A 25,683-nucleotide genomic window follows, 5' to 3' on the forward strand; every position below is an offset into this window, starting at 1 on the left:
TATCTGAGTTGGTTATAAACAATAGGTTAATGAGATAAAATATGTAGAAATAACTTCACCAAGTTATACCACTACATGACATTCAAAGAACTGTATTAATTATTATTGCTATATATATCCAAAAGGAATATTTGAATCCATAATTTAATCTTATAACATTTGTGTGCCACTAGATGGCTCTGATGTATCATCAGTGGCAAACTACATCTTTCATGGCCAAGTCACCAAATTTACATAATAGTTTTATGCACTTTAAGAAACAGAGATTACATGACATTAATATTTTTTATTACGAAGCATCAAGAAGCTTTTGTCAGCCATGTATATGATTAGCCCTTTTTTAATGGGTTATTTTTCACAAACATGTACTGAATCATTGTGAATTGTACTGTCATGTCCATGGTACATGTGTGACAGCAGAAATAAAATATAAAAAGAGTTATGAGGTAGTAGAAGTGTGGAAGAGGGGGAGCAGGTGTTAACGGTAGAAGGGTCACTGAAACTGGTGAATTACGCTGTCCTCAAGAGGACATTATGGACAAGAGCAAGGAATGAGCCCTTGCAGTAGCAGCAGACAGCAAGCAAGCATGGAGGTAATGTCCAGGGAACAATTCGGTGATGCACTTGAAGCTTCCTTCTACTCTTCACTGCTGCCCGCTTCTGCATCAAGTGGGCTGTTCTTTGTGTAGTTCTATTTCTCCTATCAAACACAAAGCGATGTACATATACCTGCACTATCAGCAATAAACAAACCAGATTAATTTATTGCTCAGGAATGTTGTTGCCATCTTTGAGTGTCATGGTGATTGATCAATATTTTGCACATGTTGAGCTTAATTGCTTAAAGTGGTCTCATTTTAGGAGTGATTTTTCATACCTTTTCCTCAGAAGTCAGCCTGATTTTAACATTTTGTCAACATGCACATGAAAGAAATGTATACTGTTCTTGTAACAGTATACGGAAATGAAAAAAAATATGGAGTATGTTCAAAAATCTGACATGTAAAATAGTACCCGTGTAAAATTGCGCTATCACAGAAAAAAAATGAATAAAAATTTGATTGGGAATTTTAAACTGTAAAAAGATCAAAAGCATCAAGAAATGACTGAAAATAGCCAGACTGCACCCCCAGCTGCCCTCTCCACCCACATGTAGTACCCCAAGGTTATGTTCCCTCTGTCACAATTTTACTGGAATTAAAAGAAAAATATAACTATGGAAGCTTGATCCAGACCAGAGTTAATCTTGATCACATTTCACAGTGTACAGCAGTGAAGCAGCCTTCAAGTGAAGAAGCACACATGCCCAGAAGAAATGGATCCTGGACCTAGTCAGGATCACACCAACAGTCCTGCCGTCCAATCCCAGTAACTTGATCTGTGAGTTTCTTTGCCCAAGAACGTTCACAGGCAAGAGACATCCTTCCTTGTGACAGTCAAGTCAAAACTGAGAAATCTCGCATCTCAGCTGTCCAAGTCTGTCTGTTGGCTATTTGTTTTCTCCCCTTCGGTATATGCACTTAACATATGACATTGGAACAAATGTCCTCCTCCTCTCGCAACTGACAAAATGTCTTACATCCATCTCTGTCTGATTCCCTCCTCCCCTCCCCCACATTTGACTGCAAAATATTTTAGATCCATACCAAACCCCATCTCCCCTCCCCCTAATTCACTGGAACAAGTTCATAACCAGATATCCCAGGCTTTAGAGGAAACGAAACAGAGACATCTGGAGTCCCTGTAATAACTCCTGCATTTAATTTGGAAAATAACACACAGGTAGGGCTTTCCATTTTGCTTGGTCAAAGCAGCTCATATGAACAATAAATTAGCTAAGCATATGCTGAAGCAGAAGAATAATTAAGCTGGACAGAATGCTGAGTGTTTAAGACACTCAACCAAAAAGGTCAAAATCTAAATCTAAATCTAAATCTAAATCTAAATCTAAAATGAGTGACAGTTTGTGAAAATTTTTCTGGTGTCATGAAATATTTTTGGGTGGGTATGGATATCCTGCTGTTAATCAGAGGGAGCAGAAACAGTCTTTTCCTACAAAAGCGCTGATGTGGCTGATGTGTGCACGTGAGAGTGTGCGTGTCCACGGGGTCAAGGGTGCAACCAAACAAATAGCCACCATGTATACAGTATATGTCCTGGAAAAGAACTTCAAGGTGAATGGACCAAAGGTAACATCCATCCTATGTGAAATATGATGGTTTGCCCAAACAGAACAAAGGTTACGTGGGGTGGGGGCATTAGTGCGTAGGTCATTCCACACCATGGGGTCCATATGAAAATATTATATTGTGTATGGGTAGGTTATATTGAGTTTTCTTGGTCTGTAGTGGTGACCATTACTTTTCATCATCACTTGGATTGGCAATTGATATACTCAGTCGAAAAGAGTAAATCATACAGATAGAGGTGTCTTCAGATCAAAATGTAACTAATTAGCACCTGTTAACACCTGGAATTAACCAAATGAGTATCATATCCAAATATCTTAATCCATTTGAATCCAATTCACATACCTATAAAAAAACACATAGACAAGAGAGTGCATGGCCATTTGGGTGGTTGGGTTTATTCAGAATTTGTCAGAATTCATGAGGGAATTATGCCAGTTTAATTCACCAGTGCACATGCTTGCATTATTCCAAAAATATATATACCAGCCAAATATTTTTTGATAAAATACTGTTAAAGGTTAGAGGGGTGAGCTTTATTATGCTTAACACTGAATAAGTTGAAGCTTTCATAAGTCATTGAAAAATACAACCAACACATCTCTGTGAACTGACACAATTGTATGCACACACACAGAAAGCAGTTCATTGCGTTTGTACCTTGCTATTCAGTATTCATAGACACTGGGAACCTCACACATACATCCACCTGGTTGATCTCATCTGTCTATCTCAGCTCATCTATGCCACCACAAAAAGACAGAGGACACAGAGGATACCACTGATATGAAAGTCTGTGGCTTTGTAAGAGCAAACAGCAGCTTGGAATGAGCATAAAAGCAAACATGACAGATGCTGTATAACCATTGTAAAATCGAATGCAAAAAATTGACTACTTCCAGGCGGGTTGCTCTCCTCTATGCCCCCTCCTTTATTAATTTATCTGAATCACACACACACACACACACACACACACATTTTTCACTCCCCGTCTCCCTCTATAGCTTTCTTACTTGCTCAAATGCACAGACACACACAATTGTAGACAATAAAGTAAAAAGTTAGGGCTTCACCCTTTCCCTTCTACCCCAGTTGGAGAAGGGATCTTTTTTAAGCCCTGTGGGGGCAGGGCAGCAGTGTGTGGGGGGCACTGGCCACTTTCCTTTTATAGCTGCCCAGTGGAGCCAGTGAGGGGGAGAGGCAAGAGGAGGGAGAGGCAGAGAGAAAGACAGAGAGCTACCGCCATGCCTCTGCTAAGCTGACTGCACACACACACACACACACACACACACACACACACACACACACACACACACGCACACACACACGCACACACACACACACATACACACACACACACACACACACACACACGCACACACGCACACACACACACATACACACACACACACGCACGCGCACACACACACACACACACACACACACACACACACACACACACACACATTACTGGCTTTGCTTTGCTGCCAAGGCAGAATTGAGGAAAGGGGCTGGGGGTTGTGCATGCTTTGTAATTAGCACAATGCTTGGCCGTGCAGGCATGTGTGTGTGCGCATGTATGTGTGTGTACTTGTGTGTGTGTGTGCGTGTGTGTGTGTGTGTGAGGGAGGTTTTTGCCTGGTATTCCTTCTCAATGCGTGTAATTTTTTCAGTCAGGCTGCCCTCCCTTCTCGACTCCCGCTGGAGAAGGAGGAGGCGTGTCCACAGGCCGGTATAAAGTCCAAGGAAAGCTACTTGTGTGGAGCCATTCTGGAAAGTGCCTCCTTGCTCTGCACAGCAGACACCTAAAGAGAGAGTGAGAGAGAGAGAGAGAGAGAGAGAGAGAGAGAGAGAGAGAGAGGGAGAGAGAGAGAGAGAGAGAGAGAGGAAGGGCTACTGTGCTACAGATTGTGCTGTCAGTTCCCTAGCACCTGGACACTGGCAGACCACAGCTGGAGGTTTTTCTTCCTGCTGAAGAACTAATGAACACTGTGTGTGTGAATTCCATTTGAAAGGAAGCAAACGACTCACCTGGGGATTCCAGAGGACCCACCCCCCACCCCTGCTCCCTCACTCCACCAGCTCCCTTTGGAGATCAAAATAAATGCAAGGTGAGGGAAGAATCCTATCACAATAACTTCAAAAGCCAAATTTTTCCTTTCTTATTTTTACTTACATCAGCAAAGGAAGAAGGAGAATTTTTTGAAAGGTTGGTGTGTTCGAGCTGTTCCTTTTTACTTAAAAAAATATTCAGGCAACAAGAACGACAATTTCCACGTGAAACAGCAGGGAGGCTGTAATCACCGCTGGCCAGTGATCCGCCGCTGCCAAGCCAACGCCAGCACAGAGCCCAGCCAACAGGGACCCACACCTGCTCCCCCGGTGTGTGAAGCCGCCAAAACCCCCAGACGAGAGCAAGAGAGGGCGAGTGGTGGCCATGCATTGCGCCATGCCACCTTGCGGCCTATGGGTGGTGAGCGTCCTCACTCTAGTGGCACTTTGCCTGACAGAAGAGGCCATCCGCTGTCCCATCTGCTCGGAGGAGAGGCTGGCTCGCTGCAAGCAGCCCCTGGGCTGTGAGGAGACAGTAAGGGAACCTGGCTGTGGCTGCTGCCCCACCTGTGCTCTGGCCAAAGGCATGTACTGCGGCGTGTACTCGCCTCGCTGCGGCTCGGGCCTTCGCTGCTACCCTCCACGCGGTGTGGACAAGCCCCTGCACTCCCTCATGCACGGCCAGGGGGTCTGCACTGACGAACGGGAGGTGGAGGAACAGACAGGTAAGAACGCACTGCTATGTCTCAGAGTTTTGGGGGCTCAGGAAGAGTCACTGAAGGTGGCGGGCTGTGAGGAAGCTTTGGCATGCCATCCTTATGACCCCAGGTTGCGGTGTGTGGTGAGGTTCTGAGGTTAGCTGTCATTGTGATTTGACTGAGGGACACCGTGAGGCCTTGTGACAGAAAATGGCAGCAGCTGGATACACAGCTTTGTCCTTTCACAATGCAGTCCAGCACTCTGATTTGTCTGTGCTGAATTTTCCCTCCTTTCTTTGTGCAGCAGAGTCTGTCTGTGTCTCTCCTAAACGAGGTGGGTGTGTCATCATTGTGCACCATTCCTCAGCAACAAGAGAGAACTTGTGATTCACAGCCCACAGGTCTGTTTTCACTGTAAGCAAATGCTGTCCAGTTCATCAAGCCTGTGACATTCCTTTACCCTTTCTCAGGAAGGCTGAACTGCCTAAGAGAGTGGCAGATCAATGATAGACTCTTAGAGCCCTATTTCCCTGAATTCCTCTCTTATAAAAAAAGGGAATCATTGAATGCCGAATATTCACTGCAGCTGTGAATGATCTGCTTCACTTGGCTCCCCTGCAGAACAATCCCTGGGATCAGTGAGCCCCACTTTCCCTACTTTATCCTCTCACGTCCTCTCAAAGCAGAGCATTGGGTGAGCCCCAAAAAATTCCCATTAACAAAACGCTGTTATGTAGGTGTGGCAATCTGATGTAAAAAATGCTATAATAAATAAACTGTGCATGAACTCACTGCAGATTAATCCACCAATTTGGTGTGTGCATTTCTGTGTGTGCGTGAGTACATGTGTACATGCGCATGTCTGTGTGTGTGCAGGTCCCTGGGAGGCCATTTGGAGAAGAAAGAGTGCTAAAAAATGCACAAGTGCAGAGTCACCGGGTGCGTGTAATGAGGTGGCTAGTAAAAGCCGGCTGTCTGCAGGATGAAATGACTCTGTAATGGGGCTCTGCCGAGGTCATGTTTAATGAGGATCCTGTAATTAGTGGCTCCCTCCCCACGCTGACTTCTTCTTTCCTGGAGCGTCATGCTCCTTTTTTGCCTGCAGAGAAAGGTCTCTGTGAGAGTTCTGTTAGAGAGAGTTAAGATTTTAGAAGCTCCCCAGCTGGAGGAGGGGAGGGTGGTTATTAGGCTCTGATGGCTCATACACACACACACACACACACACACACATATACATGCATGCATGCATGCATGCATACTCATGCACATGTACTCACACACGCACTCACAGGAATGCACACACCAAATTGGTGGATTAATCTGCAGTGAGTTCATGCACAATGATTTATTATAGCGTTTTGACATTAGCTTGGCACACCTATATAACTGAGTTTTAATAATGGGAATTTTTTAGAGGCTCATCCAATGCTCATCTTTGGTGTGGCTTCACTCGCACTGCTGAGAGTCAGCTACTGATGGGTTAACAGGCAAACTGTTTTAGACGAACCTATAAAAGTTATTGGTGGCAGCGGCAGAGCTCTCAGTGTAAGATTGCTTTAGGCATGAGATTCATGCCCATGGAGCACGAACCCTTAATGAAACACTGCCTCAAACCTCCTTTGGCCAACTGCCCCATGGGCTTTCTCCACACTGTGAGCACTCTGACATCATCCACTGTCTAATTTTCACACCAGTGCACTCATCACCACGGAAACTGCCAGAGAAAGACTAGTCCTCTCTGGGATTGTGCGACTGTACTGGGTTGAGGGAAATGTGTGACTAAACAGAATCCGGGAAATGGGAGACACAACCTTTGAGACAAAGGGCTAGTGATCCCATCTGCTGATGTTTAATCTTTCCAAATATTTCCTCTCGAGATCATGACTTGCACTGAGGCTCAGTCAGTTCAGACCTGCAGTAGAAACATCCCAGATCACAGACGAATGCTCTGAGGACACAGTGCATTTCACCAAATCTTAAAGAGGGCTGCTCTCACATCAGATGAGTATTGTGTTAGCCTGTGTGCATTTCCAGTTGCAAATGAGTGCTTAGCCAGACAGTTGGCATTCACCAGACATTGTCCTGGACAGAAACTTGGTAATCCACAACGATTTTGATTTTCAGATTTTGATTGTCAAAAAGCCTCTCAGCTTCTCAGTGAAATGTTGACTGGTCATGGCCCCATTGCTAGTGACAGTTTAGATTCCAGGAACTGACTTTCAGCCCTTTCTGTCTTCACTCTCATGACAAAGCAAAGTGCCGCTGTTTAAAAAGTCTGACATCACCACTCTAGTGCGGCCCTTCAGAAAAAAAAAACACCACTTTGAGAGAGAGAGCAAGGGAGAGATAGAAAAAATGGTAAAATATGACTTTAACATTTGTAGCACATTCCATGGGTTTATCCATTATTAAACCAAGGGAGGCATTTTCTCAAGATGTGTTTTACATTTCCCAGAGTCCTAGCAACAGTGAACAGACACCAGATAAAAATAGAAGAGGGCTTTAAAAACTCAGTATATATACATATATTATACCTCAACCATTTTCAGGTATTTTTCATTCTGTTGCTAACATGCAGAAGATTACATATAAAATGCAATATCCAATAGCTGTCAAAGCATTGCATTAATCTTTTACAAATACAATTGTAAAAAAAAAACCCTCAAAATCATTTTTTTAGAATTTCCCTCTCATCTGTAGTCACTGGATCGTGATCTCAATACAGCTGCAAGTTAAGGAGCATACCTGTCATTGTTCTGCTCACAAATATTACAATGAACACAGCTGTCATTGAAACATTTACATCACCAAGTAATATATGACAGCCTGTCAGTGAGTACAGTAAAATCATCATGAAATGGTTCAATTCTTTAAACTGATGTCAAGGTCAAAGTACAAAATTTCTTTGCAATTATGTAGAAATGAGAACCTTTTCCCCTATGTAGACAGCACAAACATTATGTAACTTTCAATAATCAATCCAGCTCAAAAATCTAAGAACTACGTATAACTAGACTCTGAAAATCAGTATAAGTAAATAAAATCCTTATTTAACTTGTCCTCAACATATGACATCAGACTAAAGAAATATTATTAATTCAATCTTTCAATTTGGAAATTTATGAAGAAAACCATTGTGATCCTTGGGTAGGCAGGCTCATGTCATTTTTCACTTTTTTTTCAGGTTTTCACTGTCAAAATGAGGTAAATTGCAAAACCAAGAGTTGAACTGAGTTGAAAAGAGTTGGTTTCTGCGCAAATATTTTTTCATCATGCAGAAAAAGGTCATCTGTTTAATGAGTAACTACCAAGAATTCCCTTCCCTCAGAAGGTAGAGGAAACAAAGTTTGACTTTGAACCCCAAAATGATCTCCTAGATTGGAGGGCAACTCAGCTGAAGTCATGAAGGTGTCCTTTCTCCAGAGATGGGGGTATCTGTCTTTTCAGTATGATGGTGGAAAAACATCACTTTTCCCTTACTCAGTACACAGCTCCTTTAATGCTGTGCCCATGTTCGGAATGTTTTGTAAACTGATGGTGTTTAATATATAAAATGGATATAAAAATCAGACATTGCGTTTGTTTAAAGGTGTAAATGAACATCATTACAACAACTTAAAGAAACATTTCAACACTTTCTCATAATCAGAATGCCTTGTGGAAAATAGCATTTAATTAATCTATCATGTTTTGTTGCATATTCCTGCAAACATCTTTGTAATTGTGTAATTGTAGCTTTGCAAACGCTAGGATAAAAGATGGAGCCTGAGGTTTTGCCAGTAGTTAAAAACCTTCCTGACTTGCTCTCTTTCTGCAGAAATACATTTTTTATTTGTTTTTCATGTTATGTGAAACATGCAGTATTTCACACCTGCTTATGCCTATTGAGAGAATGTGAGAATTATGAGAAAGACTTAAATGTCTTTAAAGGTCTTTCTACTGACTTTTTGTTGCTTGTGGTGGTCAGGAATATAATAATGATAATGATAATAATAATAATAATATACTTTGTTAATCCCCATGGAGAAATTCGTCCTCTATATTTGACCCATCCTACACACAGTGAGCAGTGCGCTCACACACACACCAGGAGCCCACCAGGGGCACACACATACTAGAAGCTAGGAGCAGTGGGCAGCCGCAGTGCAGCACCCAGGGACCAGCTCCAGTTCTTTTGGTCAAGGGCACTGACAGGAGTATTAACCCTAACGTACATGTCTTTGACGGTGGGAGGAAACTGGAGCACCCGGCAGAAACCCAAGCAAACATGGGGAGAACATGCAAACTCCACACAGAAAGGACCTGGGACGGCCGGGATTCGAACCCAGGACTTTCTTGCTGTGAGGCTGAAGAACAGTGCTAACCACAGAGCCACCGTGCAACCCATAATGAAGCCCAAGGTCATGGCAGCACATGAGAGATGAAATTTTCATTCTAGCTGGGATATTAATAGGATTACACCTATGCAAAATATTCCTATCTACCATATGTAATTTTACCCTTCAGTATAGAAAGTAAAGGCAGCACTATGCTTTTCACTTTTTCACTTGATCTAAGAAACATAGCACGGTGATTATGAACTGAAATCAGTCTGAGACACTGCCCCATCCTGTTCCTTTAACTTAGGAAATGATTTCCAGCAAACTCATGTAACATATGTACATATGTGGCAGGTGCAGGTGCAGGTGCAAGTGTGGTTTGGAACTTGATATCAGTCAGAATCTCAAGCGTACAATTACGATCTTGTAAAAATAATCATTGACATACCAACATCATTAACAAAAAAAAATTTAAATGGATAAGATTTTACATGTTTATGTAAGTTTTCATGTATCAAAAAGCACATTTAAGTGTAATTTAAGGGCTTAGTAGAGATTTTACAGTAAATCCCTTTTAAAGGTGAACAAATAATCAGCTCCATAACAAGGTCACTCTTCTCACCCTCAAGTTTAATCACAACACAACAGAGGAACCTCATGTTATTGCTTTACTAGTGCATCTGGAAGAGAATGCCCTTTCTGACATGCTGTGAAAATGTATCAAACCAGTTATTGGCAACATGATTTTCATCAAGCTGACACTAGACCTGGGTCCTCTCTATGACACAAGATCAACTACAAAGCTTGAGAAAGGCAACTGGTACTTAGCTGAGTGCATGCAAGGTCAATTTATTTCTCAATTCCCAGGAGGACAAGGACATTGGCAGGAGGGAAGGAGGAGGAGAGACAGAGAATGTGTCTATTTCTGCAATGTTGTTTCTTAGAAAAAATTTAATGAGCAGCGTTAATCATTAACATCCTTGCCTGGAGGCTCACTGCCCTTGGGTAACACCATGTGCTGTACATTCTCAATGTCAGTAGTCCAATCCATTGTAGACTTTTCCCTGCTGAGTTAAACCTCTTACTTCGATCTCAGCTAGTGGTCATTGGGGACAGTTATATACTAGTGTTCAAAAACTTATGGGATTTGTATGGTGGAATTACCAATCTGCAATATTTGTTCACCAACTGGATACATGAACATGCTGCAGGATACAACGCATACAGCGTTACTGATGATGTTAACACTGATTTCATATACGGTATACTGTGTAAGGTTTTATATTTGGCTTCAGTTAGTCCCAGTGAGATACAGAGGTTTGTGTAAACACTGGATATTCATACAAGCTGGCAAGGGCTGTGGATTTGCTTGAGCACAAGATACATAAGCCACAACACAATAATTATGATTACAGACTTGATTGTGTTTATGGTTGTTCATGTAGTGCAAACTGGTGACCTGATTTGTAGCAGAGGTCACTTTAAGGGTCTAGAAGATGCACAGTAATTTAGTTGCAGAGTGGAACTGAGTAGAGTGAGGGAGTATGTGCAACCCTACTAGAGAAAATTACATCACCCTGTTGAGCTCTGACAAGAGTATGATTGGTTCCTTTAGCTGGTGACCTGGAACTTTGGCTCAGAAAGCTAATTGTATCGTTCCGTGAGCTCTGCAGATGACAGACATGCTGTGAGGCTTTGCATGCATTGAGAAGTCAATGGGGATTCTCCTCTTCCCTGGCCAAAATTATTAATCATTCTCTTCAAACTTAAATATGAATAACTATCCTTCAGTACAGTTTATTTTTTAAAAAATCTCCCTCTCCATCTCAGCTGATATGTGGTGAGTATTCTCACAGCAAAAAAGCTGTTGTGCATCACAAAAGTGGGTGCGAAACACTTATCCCTCACTGCAAAGTGCATTGAAAGGTGCATCCATAAAAGGTGCTGTATGAATGTAATATTATCATTTGTCATTCAATATCGTTACTAAGTCCAAAAATGTCCTTGAAGGATTCCTACCTCCACCTCCACTCTATAAGACAGACATGTCTTGCATCATTAAATTATGGAACAAGTACAGACTTTTGGAGAACATATTTCAAGAGCATTCCTTTTTTGGAAAACTGAGTCTGATTAGTCAATTAAATCTCATTAACTTGCTCTGTCATTTTCTACATTATGTGCTCTACCCTTCAATATTTAATATTTAACATAATATACCCTTCAATAACCTCACAGAGGCTGTTGGTTGTTGTTGTGATTATTTGTTTAAATGTGGGTCACCTGATATGGTAATCATCAAAATATTTCAAGCCAACCAAACGACATTAGGAGTGTTACAAATGCAAATAATAACAAACTTCAGAAGGGAATTCATAAAAGTTCACCTATTCAACACAGGGTCTTGTCATTGTCAGCAGCTCTTAAATGAGAATAAGAGCCTCCCTCATGACAGTAACAGTATGACCACTAAAATGAATCCACTGCTCTGTCAATTCGCACCCCACTCCCAATGCCCTGTTCCCTTCCCTCTGTATTTTGTTTTTGGAGAATTTCCAGCACTGCATGCAATGAATGACCCAAGGTGCATGTTTTTAAATCAGGCCCAGGGCATTGGATATCTCATCCTTGCTACCTAATGGAGTCTCCCTCCTGTAGCTTGTTTTGTTTTGCAGATAAGAGATCCGACTCTAGGGAAAGGCCATTAAATACAAAGAGCAGAGGCCTGAAAGTGTTGTTGGCAAAGAGGCCATTCTAGGCAAAAATTTGAGAGAAAGGCTCAACCTTCAAGGGAGCTGTAGAGGGTGGAGGGAGATTGCCAGGCAGTGATGTCATAGTTAAGCACAGTGATGATGACAAGAGCACAGAGTGAAGAGTCACATGATCGCCAGCAAAGCAAGCAGGGAGTGGGTTGACCTGGGATGACCTGTTTCCAATGGAAGCCTTTGGAAGGGATTTGATTTAGGAAGGGCAAGGGTGGGTGTATGCTGCCTGGTGAAACTGGATATGCCCTTTGATTCGACAGTGCTCAAAACAGGAGAATGAAGCCAGCAGAGCACAAAGCTCAAGCTTTGCTGTAACAGTGGCTATTATTGTGAGACTATTCTCTCCCTCTCTGGTTCTGTTTATTTATACTCCTTCCTTGTTGGCAGCTCAATGCAGAATCCAGCAGTGAAATCTTTCTCTTAAGGGCAAGAGACATGTTTGCATAACACATCTGTAAATTCTAATCAATGGAATCTTTATTTGACCATTTGCAATTCTGGCAAAACCTGCAGTGCCTGGAATCTATTTGTTTTTATTTTCATGTTGTTGTCTTTTTCTTTCACTTTTTCTCCCCAGACCTATTATAGTTGCCCATTTATATTACTAGGACTATGACGTTTATAGTTCAGAAAAAAAAAAAAAAACCAGCATGTTATTATCATGCAGACAACTTCAATAATCATGGTACTAAGAGAGGACAGGAATATGTTCAAAGATGGAATGGAATTTAGAGACAGAAAAAAGAGAAGAGCAAGGAAGAGATAAGGCCAATAGACAACTATTTACTGTTTCTCACAAACAGGGAGATGGAGGGAATTTAGGGGAAGCAGCTGAGGAATTGGGAGGGGGCGACAGACAGCAGCATCCCTAGTAAACATATGCAGTGCGATGGCAGTGATGAGAAAGTTTCAGCACCTTTTCTTTTACAGTTTAGTTTGCAGCACCTTCCTTGATTGCTGGCATGCCATAAAAACAGCCAGTCAGCTAAAGCAGCACACAACCACAGAACAGCTGCCAGTACATCTGTCTGTCAGTGATTAGATCCGAAGAGAGAGGGAGAGAGAGACAGGCCTACTCAGAAAGGATATTTTCACTAAAAAGCTACAATTTAGAAGGCTGTGCCTTACCTTCCAGTTCAGTAAGTGTACATTTTGAAAAGCAAGAAACTGATTTTGCTGTTTGGAAATTTTAATATGTTAAAAATGTTGAGAGTGAGTGCAGGTCTTGGTTTATGTTTCACTCCAATCCCCGGAATGTACTAAAAAGCTGGTTGCTTTCCTCTGTTTGTTAGCACATACCTATAGACCCGTTAAAGCGGATATAAATTAAAATTCTACCGACTTAAGACACAATCCACCTTATTTTACAATGCGTACATTAGACGGCATTAGAACAGTAAATATTTTTAAAATTTAAATCACAACTTGTGATTTTAAAAATCACATCAAAACCCTACGTTTCAGCAATATCGCTACATTGTGCAGCTGGAGAAACTGCCTGTCCTATCCTGATGAGGTTAGTACTCTCAGACACAATCCCTGTATGTACTGGTCCCTTAGTGGTGGAATGAACTCCCCACTGTGGTTAGGACAGCGGAATCACTGGCCATGTTCCAATACAGACTGAAGATCCATCTCTTACATTTACATTTACATTTATTTATTTAGCAGACACTTTTATCCAAAGCAACTTACAAAAGTGCTTACAGTAAGTATAGCAGACTCTTCAGACTGCATCTCGGTTCCACCTCAGTCCCCACCCCCTAACACCTGATACCTCTAGTATTTAATGCTTATTTTACATGTAGTATTGTGATGTATTTTGGATTCTGTGTTCCAGTAACTGATGCTTTGTCCATCCTCAGATTAGCGCCCACCCCACTGCAGCGTGCTGTGTGATTTACGGCGCTCAGGTTAGCTGTCTGTTGCATGCGAGTGCCTTGGAGAATTGTGTTTGTCCTGCCTCAGCACTCCTGTGTGAGTGCAGCTGCTAGTTCCAAAAAGCAGGTTTCATTAAGGGAAATAAGCGTAGGTTTTCTAAATCTACTGATTATTCTTTTTAAAACTCTTTTTAAAACATGAATACGGGTGGTATAGCCTTGTCCACAGTGTAAAATATGCTGGAACAGTGTCGTGCACTGATAAACAACAGCAACACCGCAGTCTTCAGTGTAACTCATGAAAAACTGAGAAAGCAGCTTTGTGATTAGGGGGAAGACCTAACTGAGCTTTCCATGAGAATTTTGCATTTTAACTTTTCCCCCATCTGCATTTCAAACTTTCTGCTTTTTTAATCCTCTGTTATGGTCTGGCAAATATAACAGCGTATGGTTGCAATAATAATGTGATTTTTCCGTGAGAGTATGTTTTGATATCTGCCACATGTAGGCTAATTATCTTGAACTGCAAAGTTGGCACTCACTTTAGGCTGGACACATCTGGAAAGTGTAATTGTTAAGTGCATGCTACTGTAAAGCAGAAATAAGTTAGTATGGGACTGAGGAGGAGAAAGCAAGGCAATTATTTAAGGAAATCTGCTCTGGTGCCTGCTTTACAGGCTCTGGTAGAAAGAAATGGTTTTGAGAAGTTACTGTGTAGGTCAGATAAAGTAAAACTTTAAAGTAAAAGTTTCTTTGTGAGGGAAATGTCCCCTGTGGGGTTTCCAGCTTCCCTCCTCAGTGGTGATTCAGCACAAGACTGAGTCTGAGTCTGAGAGCTGAGTCACAGCTGTGAGAGAACATTTTGACTCTACTGATCAGAACTTGCCATAACTTGTTGTTGTCCTTGTGAAAAAGGAAAAAAATGGAGGAAGTATTCATGGAGGTAGTACTGCATGCTGTGGGGGGTTGAGGCAAAAGGAGAGGCATGGCCAAATGCCAGGCACAAATAATAAAATGTTCTAATCCTGTGTCTTGGCTCTGTTTCACATTCCCATACACCCAAAGCACAGCTTAAATTCCCCTATCTAGAATGAGAGGGAGAGAAAAAGAGGAAGCAAGAGAGAGAGAAAGAGAGGAAGGAAAGCTCTTAAATTTTATTCCTCTGTTCAGAAGCATGTGGTTTATTCAAATACACAGAGCTGCACTGGAATTGAGAGCAATTTGCAACAATCCCCGTGAGAACCAAAAGGGACAAAAGCTGGGTTCTATTTTTCCTTCCCTAGTTGACGTGGATGCGGTGTATGATCCAGTAAACAAAACTTACATGTGTATTAATTTGTGATGAACACAGAGGGGTGGTTAATGGTACTCAAAACCAGGATAACAAAAAGACTCATTTTAACAGTGTCAGCTTACATTGTTTTACTTCAATTAAAAAGCCAGGTGAAAGATAAAGACAGGAAGATTAAAAGTTATTTCTCTGACCGTTATCCTGAAACAATCAAAAGAAAGTAGTGTGTTGACGATATCACAAATACCCTCTGGCAATAATGTGCGGTGCAGAAGATACAGCTGCACAACTCCTCCCCCTAGCCGACAGGGGGACTTCATGTAACAGGCCACTGTCAGCATTTCTTATTATCATTCAGCTCAGCAAGTTAGCATGGTGCACAAATTTCAAAAAGAGCACAGGCCCCTTTGGGCTCAAATGTTTTCTCATGTGTAGCGAAGGACAGAAATAAAAATGAATGCTGCAGATAAAAAGGCAACACTGTCACCTGATAAAATTGATAGTGTCCTATGTTTATTCATAGAAGACAATGACAAAAAATGGAGGGAGGGGACTGGCGGCAGGGGTGGTACAGAATGCAGAAACAAAAATGAACTGTGACAAAATCTCCACCATCGTAATCCCCACGTCCTAATCCCCTCATAATCACAGAGTGCAAACACAAATGTTAACAGCGTCTGGAGCACTGTAAAAAGACACATAACAATGAAACTGAGGAAAAACTGGCACCAAGTGAAACACTAGATTTAATTCTGAAAAAGGTGCATGCGACAGTACAGCTGTTAACTGCTAACATGTCTTTAAAATGGCAAAAGATTTTGGATTACAAATAAAGACTATTATGGGTTATTTAATTTTGCCTTTTTGTAACAAAATCAAGCATAGTTTCCATCTTTCTGTTCACACACAGTTTTGGATTGCAATTTGCATTCAGTGTTGCCTTCAAACTCAGAGGTAGCATCTTTTTCAATTTTAAGATTTTGATCCATGCACACTAGCTCAGATGAAGATAAATTCATCTGAAGGCATTGTCTGTGGCTTATCTTGCATATATATGTCATTCGCTGTGAGTAGTGTGTAGTATTTACTGTATCATTTGCTTAATGCTTCAAATTCTTTTTTTTTTTCAAAACCAATCTTAAACGGACATTTTTTAACATGGAATCCATTTCTTGTAATCTTCAAAGTAGCCAGTTGTTGCAATTAGGTGTATAGTTATTTGCTTATTTACCTGATGTTCAGTTTTTATTTTGAGGCTTGTGAAAGCATTTCACATCTAAAACATCACCAATGAGCAAGATGCCTGCAATGCTGCAAACATTACTAGCTTGCAAAGGCTACTGTTGCACTACTGGTAGCATCACTGTCTATGTTATAGCTTATTTTAATGAATACTATCTATCAACCTTATTTTTAAATTTACAGTGACTTCCGAAAGTATTCAGACTACTTTTTGCACACTAAAATGTATTTAAATGTATTTAAATGTATTTAAATTTTTTGGTTGCTTTTCTACACACAATAACCCATTATTACAAAGCAAAAGCATTTAGAAATTTTTGCAAATTTATTAAAAATCAAAAACTGAAATCTGAGTCTGAAGTCCGAGGTTGTGTGCACACTGGAGCAGGTTTTTAAGGACCTCTCTGTATTCTGCATTCATCCTTCCCTCAGTTCTCAGCAGTCTCCCCATCCCTGGCGCTGAGAAGCACACCCATAGCATGATGCTGCCAAAAACATGCTTGACCATAGGGATGGTATGAGCCAGGTGATGTGCAGTACCTGGTTTTCAGTAATCGTGGTGCTTGGAGTTTAGCCCAAAGAGTTCAATTTTTGTCTCATCAGATCAGAGAATCTTTTTCCTCATGGCCTCAGAGTCCTTTAGGTGCCATTTAGCAAACTCCATTTGGGCTGTCGTATGCCTTTTTGTCAGGAGCGCCTTTCATCTAGCCACTCCACCATAGAGGTCTGATTGACAGAGTACTTTTGAGATGGTTGTCTCTCCAGCAGCTTCTCCCATCTCTGTAGAGGATTTCTGAAGTTATTTTAGAGTGGCTTGACAAATGCCCTTCCTGTCTGGTTACTGAGTTTGGCCAGACTACCAGCTTCAGGAACAGTCCTGGTGGTTCCAAACTTCTTCTTTCACAATGATGGAGCCCACTGTGCTCCTAGGCATATTCAAAGCTTTAGATATGGTTTTATACCCTTGTCCACTCCATGCCTTGACACAATTTGATTGCAGCAGTCTTATAGGGGATAGTTCCTTGGACTTCATTGCTTGGTTTTTGGTCTGAAATGCACTGTGAATTGTGGGACCTTATATACATGGGTGTGTGCCTTTCTTAATCATGTCCAGGCCATTCAGTTTGTCGCAGGTGGACAAGTTCTAGAGACATCATAAGGATAATCAAAGCAAACAGGATGCACCTGAGCTCAATTTGGAATGCAATAGCAAAGAGTCTAAATACTTACATAAATGAGATGTTTCAGATTTTGATTTTTAATAAATTTGCAAAAAATTCTAAAAAATGTTTTTGCTTTATTATTATGGGTAATTGTGTGTAGATCGACAGCTAAAAGAATAATCAATTTAAAATTAAGTCTATAACACAACAAAGTGTGTAAAAAAGTGAAGAGGTCTGAATGCTTTCTGAAGCTACTGTATTTTCAAGTGGTTTTCAAATTTAGGTTTTTAAGTAAGTTCATTTGGACAAAACTGATTAGAACATTACCAATTCCTCTTCAAAAACAACTTGCATGTCAGTGTGTGTTATGATGTTGTGTAGTATTTGGATTATTAGTTGATCTAATATATATTGCATTGTGGAGTGTCCATACAGTTTTTATGGACTTTAGGTGGTTTATTTATGCATTTTGACATCAGTTCTTGCATGACATTAGTCATGAAGTCATGGACATAAGGTATAGAGAAGGCATTTTCCTTCACTGCCCTTGGAATCTAGTGATGCTCTAATATGGGGTTTTTTGTGTAATTATAATACTGATACTGATTGATTACTGTTAACACTACAAATTATATTTACCACTAGAAAGGACAGTATAAGAACAAACTGGCTGGAGTGCGGTTTTCAATTTGAGTCTTACATGGACATGCATACATTTTTTGTGGATAGATCCGCATGTTAGTTCCTTTTTGAGCCAGTCAGTTTTTTAGCTAGTATATCTACCTTGCTAAATAGTTAGCCAGCTTGCAGGCTAGTTACATCATTACCTTATCTTATTAGCCAAGTCTCTAGCTAGCTATTTACGGCCACACAGGCTAGCTAGCTATCTAATTCTAGCTAGGTACCGATCTCCGTCAGTGATACACTAGCTCACTAGCACATTCCATTTTCAACCAGTTATCCTGCTTGGTAGTCCAGTTCTACTTTTAACAAAAGATCTGGCAGGAGATTTTGTAAGGGAATGTGAAATTGTGAGATATCAATCCTGACTTACAAGCAATCCTGGGTTACAAGCTTTGGAGAAGCTAATACCCAAAAGGGATGCCAATATTTTGTGTAGCTATCTAGTAAATTGTCAAGTGGCTTGCCAACACTTTCCTACATATGTGTCAGTTTTCTTGTTATGCTGTAAAAACTATGCCATATCCTACAAGCATTTTACCATTTGTTCCTTTATTTCAAATCTGAACAATGTGGTCCTATGACCTAGCTGGGAAAGGGTGATTCACTCTTCTGTGGATACCACCAGCTTGTTGAAAATGCAGTTACTAGCTAACATGCAAATATAAATTGCATTCATTTTATTGTAATAGGCCCACATTACATTTTGAAGCTGTCGTGCTTGAGAGGGGACGAGCAGCTTGCAGTATCATTCACTACAGTTGAAACGGTGGCTAACTAGCAAGGCTACGTTGAATATTGATATTGACTGTCAACGGGACCATTGTATAAATACTGTTGCAAACCATCGCTCAGCATCCATGTATTTCAATGAGTTTCCACGCGGAAAGCTAGGGGCAGAGTTACATTCATTTCCCCAATAATTAACCGTTAATCATTTTAATTATTGCAGCTCTGTGAGAAAATGTATCAGCTACCAGGCTTTAGGAGGAGAGGTGTGGTTTTCAAGGGAAATGTACGTTTGTTCACTATGCGCAACTTTGTAGGCCTACCACCCGCCTTAAGTCAGAATTGACCTCTGCATTCAGAGAGCAAACTTGCACAATACCCATTATTATCATTTACACACATATTAATTAGTCACAAGGAGGATCAGACAAAATTTTGATTTCGATTTCAACCTCAATTTCTAGAGAATTTTGGTCTATGAAATTCCTCACAAAGTAGGGGACAACATAATTATGCTTTGGAGTAGTATTAGGTGTCACATTATTCAAAACGTCTTGAGTGCATGCACCCGTACAATTGCATTGACTATGACGACATAAAAAAAAAACAACATTGACAATAATTTCTAAATTTTGCAATGATCACTGCCATGGTAACAACTAGCATTCACTTATCTGGAACAGAGCTGGGATGCCACAATGTATGATAACTTAGTTAAGAGCTAGCTAACAATATCTTTAACATTTTCATTCGATATACCGGTGCGTTTTAGAATACCTCACATGAATAAATAGCCTTATTTTTCACAAATGTTTGCTAACTTCAAAAATGGAAATAGTTTTACAGAAGGTCATACATGGTAAATTGAAAATTTAAACTTCTGCTCTACATTTAGATAAGCTACAACAAGAGTAAAAATATGCATCCATGGCTCCATTTATGACCCTAACAGATGCAGGATATTTGTAATTTAGCTAACTAGCTAACTAGTCAGCAATTTAGAGCTGTGTAGGCTGTATGGCTCTTGTTTTAGCTAGCTAAATTTATGTGTTACTAAAATTTTAGTTTGAAACAACCAGATTGGTTCGCTAGCTATGAGGATATCTCGTTGCTGCCTAGGTTACGATCAGTTTTGATAGCCAGCCAACTAGAAAGCAGTTAGTTACTAGAATAGTTATCTATCCATTTAGCCAGCATGATTACTGTGGGTTGACCAGTTGGATGGCCAGCTAGAGTATCCTAGCCTAGTAGATTATTTATTGGAAATATCACATGATCAGAAATATGAATAACACAACCCTCCCAGCTATCACAGTCTCAGATGTATAGACTCTTAACAGTATATATATTTCCATGTCATGCACCAAAAAAGATGTAACAAAAAAGAGGTAGGCAAACATTCTGAAAGAGCCTTAAAATAGGAAAAATAAAGGAATTCATTAACGTGGTCCTGGCTCGTGCATGCTTTTATCTCAATGGCTGTCTGTGAGGGAGTTAGCACCAGCAACTCATTTCCTCTAGCGCTTTGTCTGTCAAAGCCATTGGCCTGGCTATGAAGAGGTGAGAGTCTGAATGAGAGGACTCCTGTTCTCACATCCAGCAGGCTCATTTCCTTCCTCCAGCTGTGCTATCTCTGTTGCACACAATGGGGATTCCTGGGAAAGGATGGGGCACACTATGTCCAACTGCACGGCTTATTCCTATCCTGGGTGTCAACACAGCAGATACGCGCTCATTTTGTCATCACCCATTATTGTTGACATCTTTTAAGCTTATGACCAAAGAGACTTGTAAGAGAGTGTTTCCTACTTTTGTGTTGTATCTGTGGTGGTACACTAACTCTTCCATCATCTTAATGTTATTATTGCTATATCTGTTTTTTTCTGCTCTGCCTTCTCAGTGGATAATGTCTGCCAACATTTGAATTTCATAGTCCTTTAAATATAAGTCCTCCATTTCACATAAGGGCATCTTATAAATTACATAACAAAACTTGGTGTAGGTCTGTGATGTCACTCTGTTTGCTTACATTGTCCTTAAATTGAGTACAGAGATAATAGTTTGGGTACCCTTTAGGTATAAAGGGCTGATTAATTGTGATTGTTGAATGATTTTTCTGTGCATCCAGTTTTTGCTCTTCAGATATTACTCATTCAGGCACGAATCTATGTACTTAACCATTTCAGAATCAGTTTTGCTCTGTTACTTATAATGGTTAAGGACAGAATTGTGGTACAGAAATCTGACCCTAGATCAGCACTTGAGGGCAACTTCCTTTAGAGAGCCTGGTGGGAGATAGATAATCTCATGGAGTTCCATTATGGTTGCTTGTCCTCATTTCAGAAGCCAGCCGCAAGACACTTGCAGCTTTAATTATGAGAGCTGAGAAGGTGCTTTTGGAAGATTTAAGTGGTTCTGGAACTGAGCTGAGAAATGGTTTTCTGCCTTTTCTGCTTTATGCAAGCCTGTTTTGGAATAAGCCTTTCTACAGTTGACTCAAGTTGTTGACTTGAGTTGTCTGACTGTGACAAGCTCCACACTCATACAGGATCACTGAAGTGAGACGCTGACACACAGCCAATGGATACTTTTCTCACTGCAAATCACATGGCGCACCACAGTGAAGTGGACACCCATTGGAGCATAGGTGGTACTCCATTGATGCGAGTTGGCTCCTAATGAATAAATATGTCTGCATAAAATCTTAATGTATAATATATGAATGAATGAATGCAATGAATGAAATGCAACAACCATTTTGGTTTGAAGTTTTTATTCACATTATTTATAGGGTACATAACATAGCAAAGGCAATTTGTTTCATATCATCCTCCCAATCTTTTAAAAACGAATGGGGTCTTTCCTATTTTCTATGGCAAAACATGTCAAGAGAGTCTTTCACGTAGGCTGAATTTCGTTCATGTTGCATTTTGTTTATTATTATGGAAAAAGCATTCAACAAACACTTTTGCTATGTGTAGCTACTCTATGTTTGACAACATCTAGCTAGTTATTTATCAAGCCAGGTAGATAACACTATAACAGAAATCAACTCATTAGTTAACTACGCCATTCTTGAAATGTGCAGGTAATGTGTCAACATACTCGAAAAGAAATGTAAAGAGGTTACCAACGTAGTGCTTTGTACGTGCTTCCCATCAGAACTAATCAGTTATGAAAGAAAATGACCAATTTACATCGAGAATATTTGCCATTGTTTTATTGTATGATTAGCCAGGTGAAATCTGTGCCAGTATATCATTGCAATTATAAAAAGCTGTTCTCTCTTAAGTTCCCAATTGCAAGTATGTGCAACAGATGCCAGTAAAAGACCTCTGTCTTACTCTCACTGTTTAAGCTAGGAGTGGGGAGCAGTATATGATTTTGTTTTTTGTGATTGTGTCTAGATATTTAGATAGTTCAGTGATGAGGCAATGACACTGCATGATCCACATACACTGTATGGCCAAAAGTATGTAGACACCTGACCATCACACCTATATGAGCTTATTGGACATCCCATTCCAAAACCATGGGTATTTAATATAGAGTGCCCCCCCCCCTTTGCAGCTATAACAGCCTCCACTCTTCTGGGAAGGCTTTCCACAAGATTTTGGAGTGTGTCTGTGGGAATTTGTGCCCATTCAGCCACAAGAGCAGGCACTGATGTTGGACAAGAAGGCCTGGCTTGCAATGGGCGTTCTAATTCATCCCAAAGGTGTTCACTGGGGTTGAGGTCAGGGCTCTGTGCAGGCCACTGGAGTTCCTCCACACCAAACTCGTCAAGCCATGTCTTTATGAACACTGCTTTGTGCACAGGGGCACAGTCATGCTGGAACAGGAAAGGGCCTTCCCCAAACCGTTGCCACAAAGTTGGAAGCATACAATTGTCTAAAATGTCTTTGTATGCAGTAGCATTAAGGTTGCCCTTCACTGGAGATAAGGGGCCTAGCCCAAACCTTGCAAAACAGCACCAGACCATTATCCCTCCTCCATCAAACATTACAGTAGGCATTGTGCATTCCGTTAGGTAGTGCTGTCCTGGCATCCGCCAAACCCAGATTCCTCCATCAGACTTGCAGATAGTGAAGCTTGAAGCTCCTAGACACTTCCACTTGACAATAATAACACTTCCAGTTGACCAGGGCAGATCTAGGAGGGCAGAAATTTCATCAACTGACTTGTGGCAAAGATGGCATCCTAGGACAGTGCCACGTTTAAAGTCACTGAGCTCTCCAGTACGACCCATTCTACTTCCAAGGTTTGTCTATGGAGGTTACATGACTATGTGCTTGATTTTATGCACCTGTTAACAATCGGTGTGGCTGAAACACCTGAACTCAATAATTAGGAGGGGTGTCCACATACTTTTGGCCATATAGTGTATGTGACTATTCCAGATTTATCCTGCATATATAATTGCTCCTTTTCTCTCTCAAATACTATTTAGCTGAGAACTGATCATTAAATTATTTTATTTAACATTATCTTAGCAGATGTTCCTATCCAGAGGGATTAACATCCAGTATTTACCTGCATATCATCCATGAAGCAGGTTAAATAGCTTGCTCAAGGGGATAGCAACAGTGCCCAACCTTGGAAACAAACCAGTAACCTTATGAGCCTTATTTTTATCACTACGCCATACTGTTGCCCAGTGAAAACCCCTTCTAATAACTACGTGGACATCTGTAGATCCCTGGTTAAATATTCGTGTTGGAATATGGCCTTTTTTGGGACGTTTGGGAAAACAGCATCTGTTAGCTGGACACTGCAGATCCAGCTGAAAGGGTAACCTTTGCTACCTTCATTTTTATGGATGAGTTGCATCCATACCTGAATACAAGCAAATGAAGATAGGGACACCCACAATGAACGAAATAAATGATAAATATGGTGAAAGACACACATGCTGATGCAGTTGTACAACTGGAGATCCTTTTCCATTTTCCTAGTGATAGAAAATAGTACAGCATTCCTACATGGTTTCATCACAGGATGACAGGAAGCCTTAAGTGTATTGGAAATTGTGCCATTGCAGCAAATTGTATGAAATGCTTGTTTTTAATTCAATCTTAAAACATTCAGATGAACTGTATTCTTATCAGCGTGATTACAGGCAGAACCTATAATTGCAAAACCAATGGTGTTTTGTGGCCTATCACATTCATGGTAGCAGTGCCTTTAATATCACCCACAATGCTTTGCATATTGATAGAGCCACAATAAACAGTAAAGATATCATTATAGGCTAATGTGATCCAAAGGACAGAGAAAGGACAAAACAACACCCCTAATAATGGAGAACAATCATTATGTATATAGATAATGCGAAGTTGACATCATGCCATGTTGAATTTTGTTCACGCGCCATCTTGTGAGGATCCTGCTACCTTTCTGTTCGTGAGTTGGAGGCTGTGTTTTGATTTTCTGTCGTGATTCTGAAAAATGTCGCCATGGTAAGTCAGTGCTGCTGCATCAAGAACTGCCATAGTAGGTCACGCCATCGTTCAGGGAGAAAACCGGACAATAGAATAGGTTTTTTCACCTTTCCTACATGGAAAAAACATGAAGGGAACAGGTGGAGAAGGTGACAAGACGACGCCGGATGGCGTGAGTAGCTGCAGTAAGGAGGTCCAAGATTATAGCAAATCTTTTTTATTAATAATGCGACTGATCAAACCCACTGCCTATGACTCCATAAAACAATCACATTGCTGAATGTTTTTGAAGGTTTTGTATTTTGTTTGGTTTAATAATTGGACCAAAAAGGAGTGCCACCTTACCTTTACAAGTATGACTGTGCTCTCGCAGTTTGCCGGCTTGTGAATTAGCAGATCTTGCACCCAGCCACTGCAAAACTGTTCATGAGCTTCCAGGAATTTATAACTTTTAAACTCACACAAAGTGTATGCACTCAGTCCAAAAGGAGATAACTTACAGTGTCCGGGTATGTGAGTGGAGGAAGCGCATTGGGATCTGTAATCCAGTCTTGGGCTGCCAAGTCATATGTATCTATGTTATTTATCGTTATTAGTTTGTCCAAATACCGTTGCTTGGCATTACGATTTAATTTCTCCTGGTAGGGTCCCTTTTCTTTCTCTTTCCCCTTCTCCATCTTTTCCCTTCTCCATCAGATTTGAACGATTTTAACAACTTTTTAGCCAAACAAAACAAAAGGTATGCAGGTAACCACTGTAGCAGGCACAGGTAAACAGAGCGCGTTCCTCACAAGATGGCGCCCCCGTCCCAACATGCAACACGGGGTGATGTATCTTCACATTACAAAGTAAAAAAAATAAATAAATAAAAAATACTGCACTTGATTAGACCTTAAAAGTGAGCAAACAGGCATTTAAAATTAAAATTAGACTTTCAACACAAAATAGATGAAAGAAACAATGTAATAGTACACACAGACTGGAGACTTGGTATCACTCTAAAAAGTGCTTACAGTTTGCTGTGACAGCACAACAGTTACAACCTGCTTTGGCTATATTAGGAGGGAATACTATATACCAGTGAGAGTGAGTATTTTTGGGTTGTGGAGAGGTATATATTTTAAAAAGGGGAGTATATGGGATTTGTGACATATGCAGTAACAGTAAGCTCTCCATTGCGTGTCTCAGAGATGCTTTTTGTCTGGAATGTAATAAAAGACTACATCTCTATCA

The 25,683-nt window shown here is 40.6% G+C and overlaps 1 protein-coding gene across 2 annotated transcripts in view; it reads left to right on the top strand.

Annotated features, from left to right (window-relative positions):
- Nucleotides 1-4,063: 4,063 nt before the first annotated feature.
- LOC118784637 (insulin-like growth factor-binding protein 4) overlaps nt 4,064-25,683 on the top strand; it is a 43,792-nt gene continuing 22,172 nt past the window's right edge. Inside the window, exons 1-2 of one of the 2 annotated variants that reach the window (XM_036538986.1) lie at nt 4,064-4,300; nt 4,444-4,966. In XM_036538986.1, coding sequence (XP_036394879.1) covers nt 4,627-4,966 — 340 coding nt within the window. In that variant the 5' untranslated portion in view covers nt 4,064-4,300; nt 4,444-4,626. Of the gene's footprint in view, nt 4,967-25,683 lie in introns of both variants that reach the window. The other variant, XM_036538977.1, reaches the window with a different exon arrangement.

This window comes from Megalops cyprinoides, chromosome 1, assembly GCF_013368585.1.
Source record: "Megalops cyprinoides isolate fMegCyp1 chromosome 1, fMegCyp1.pri, whole genome shotgun sequence".
NCBI classification, from domain to species: Eukaryota; Metazoa; Chordata; class Actinopteri; order Elopiformes; family Megalopidae; genus Megalops; species Megalops cyprinoides.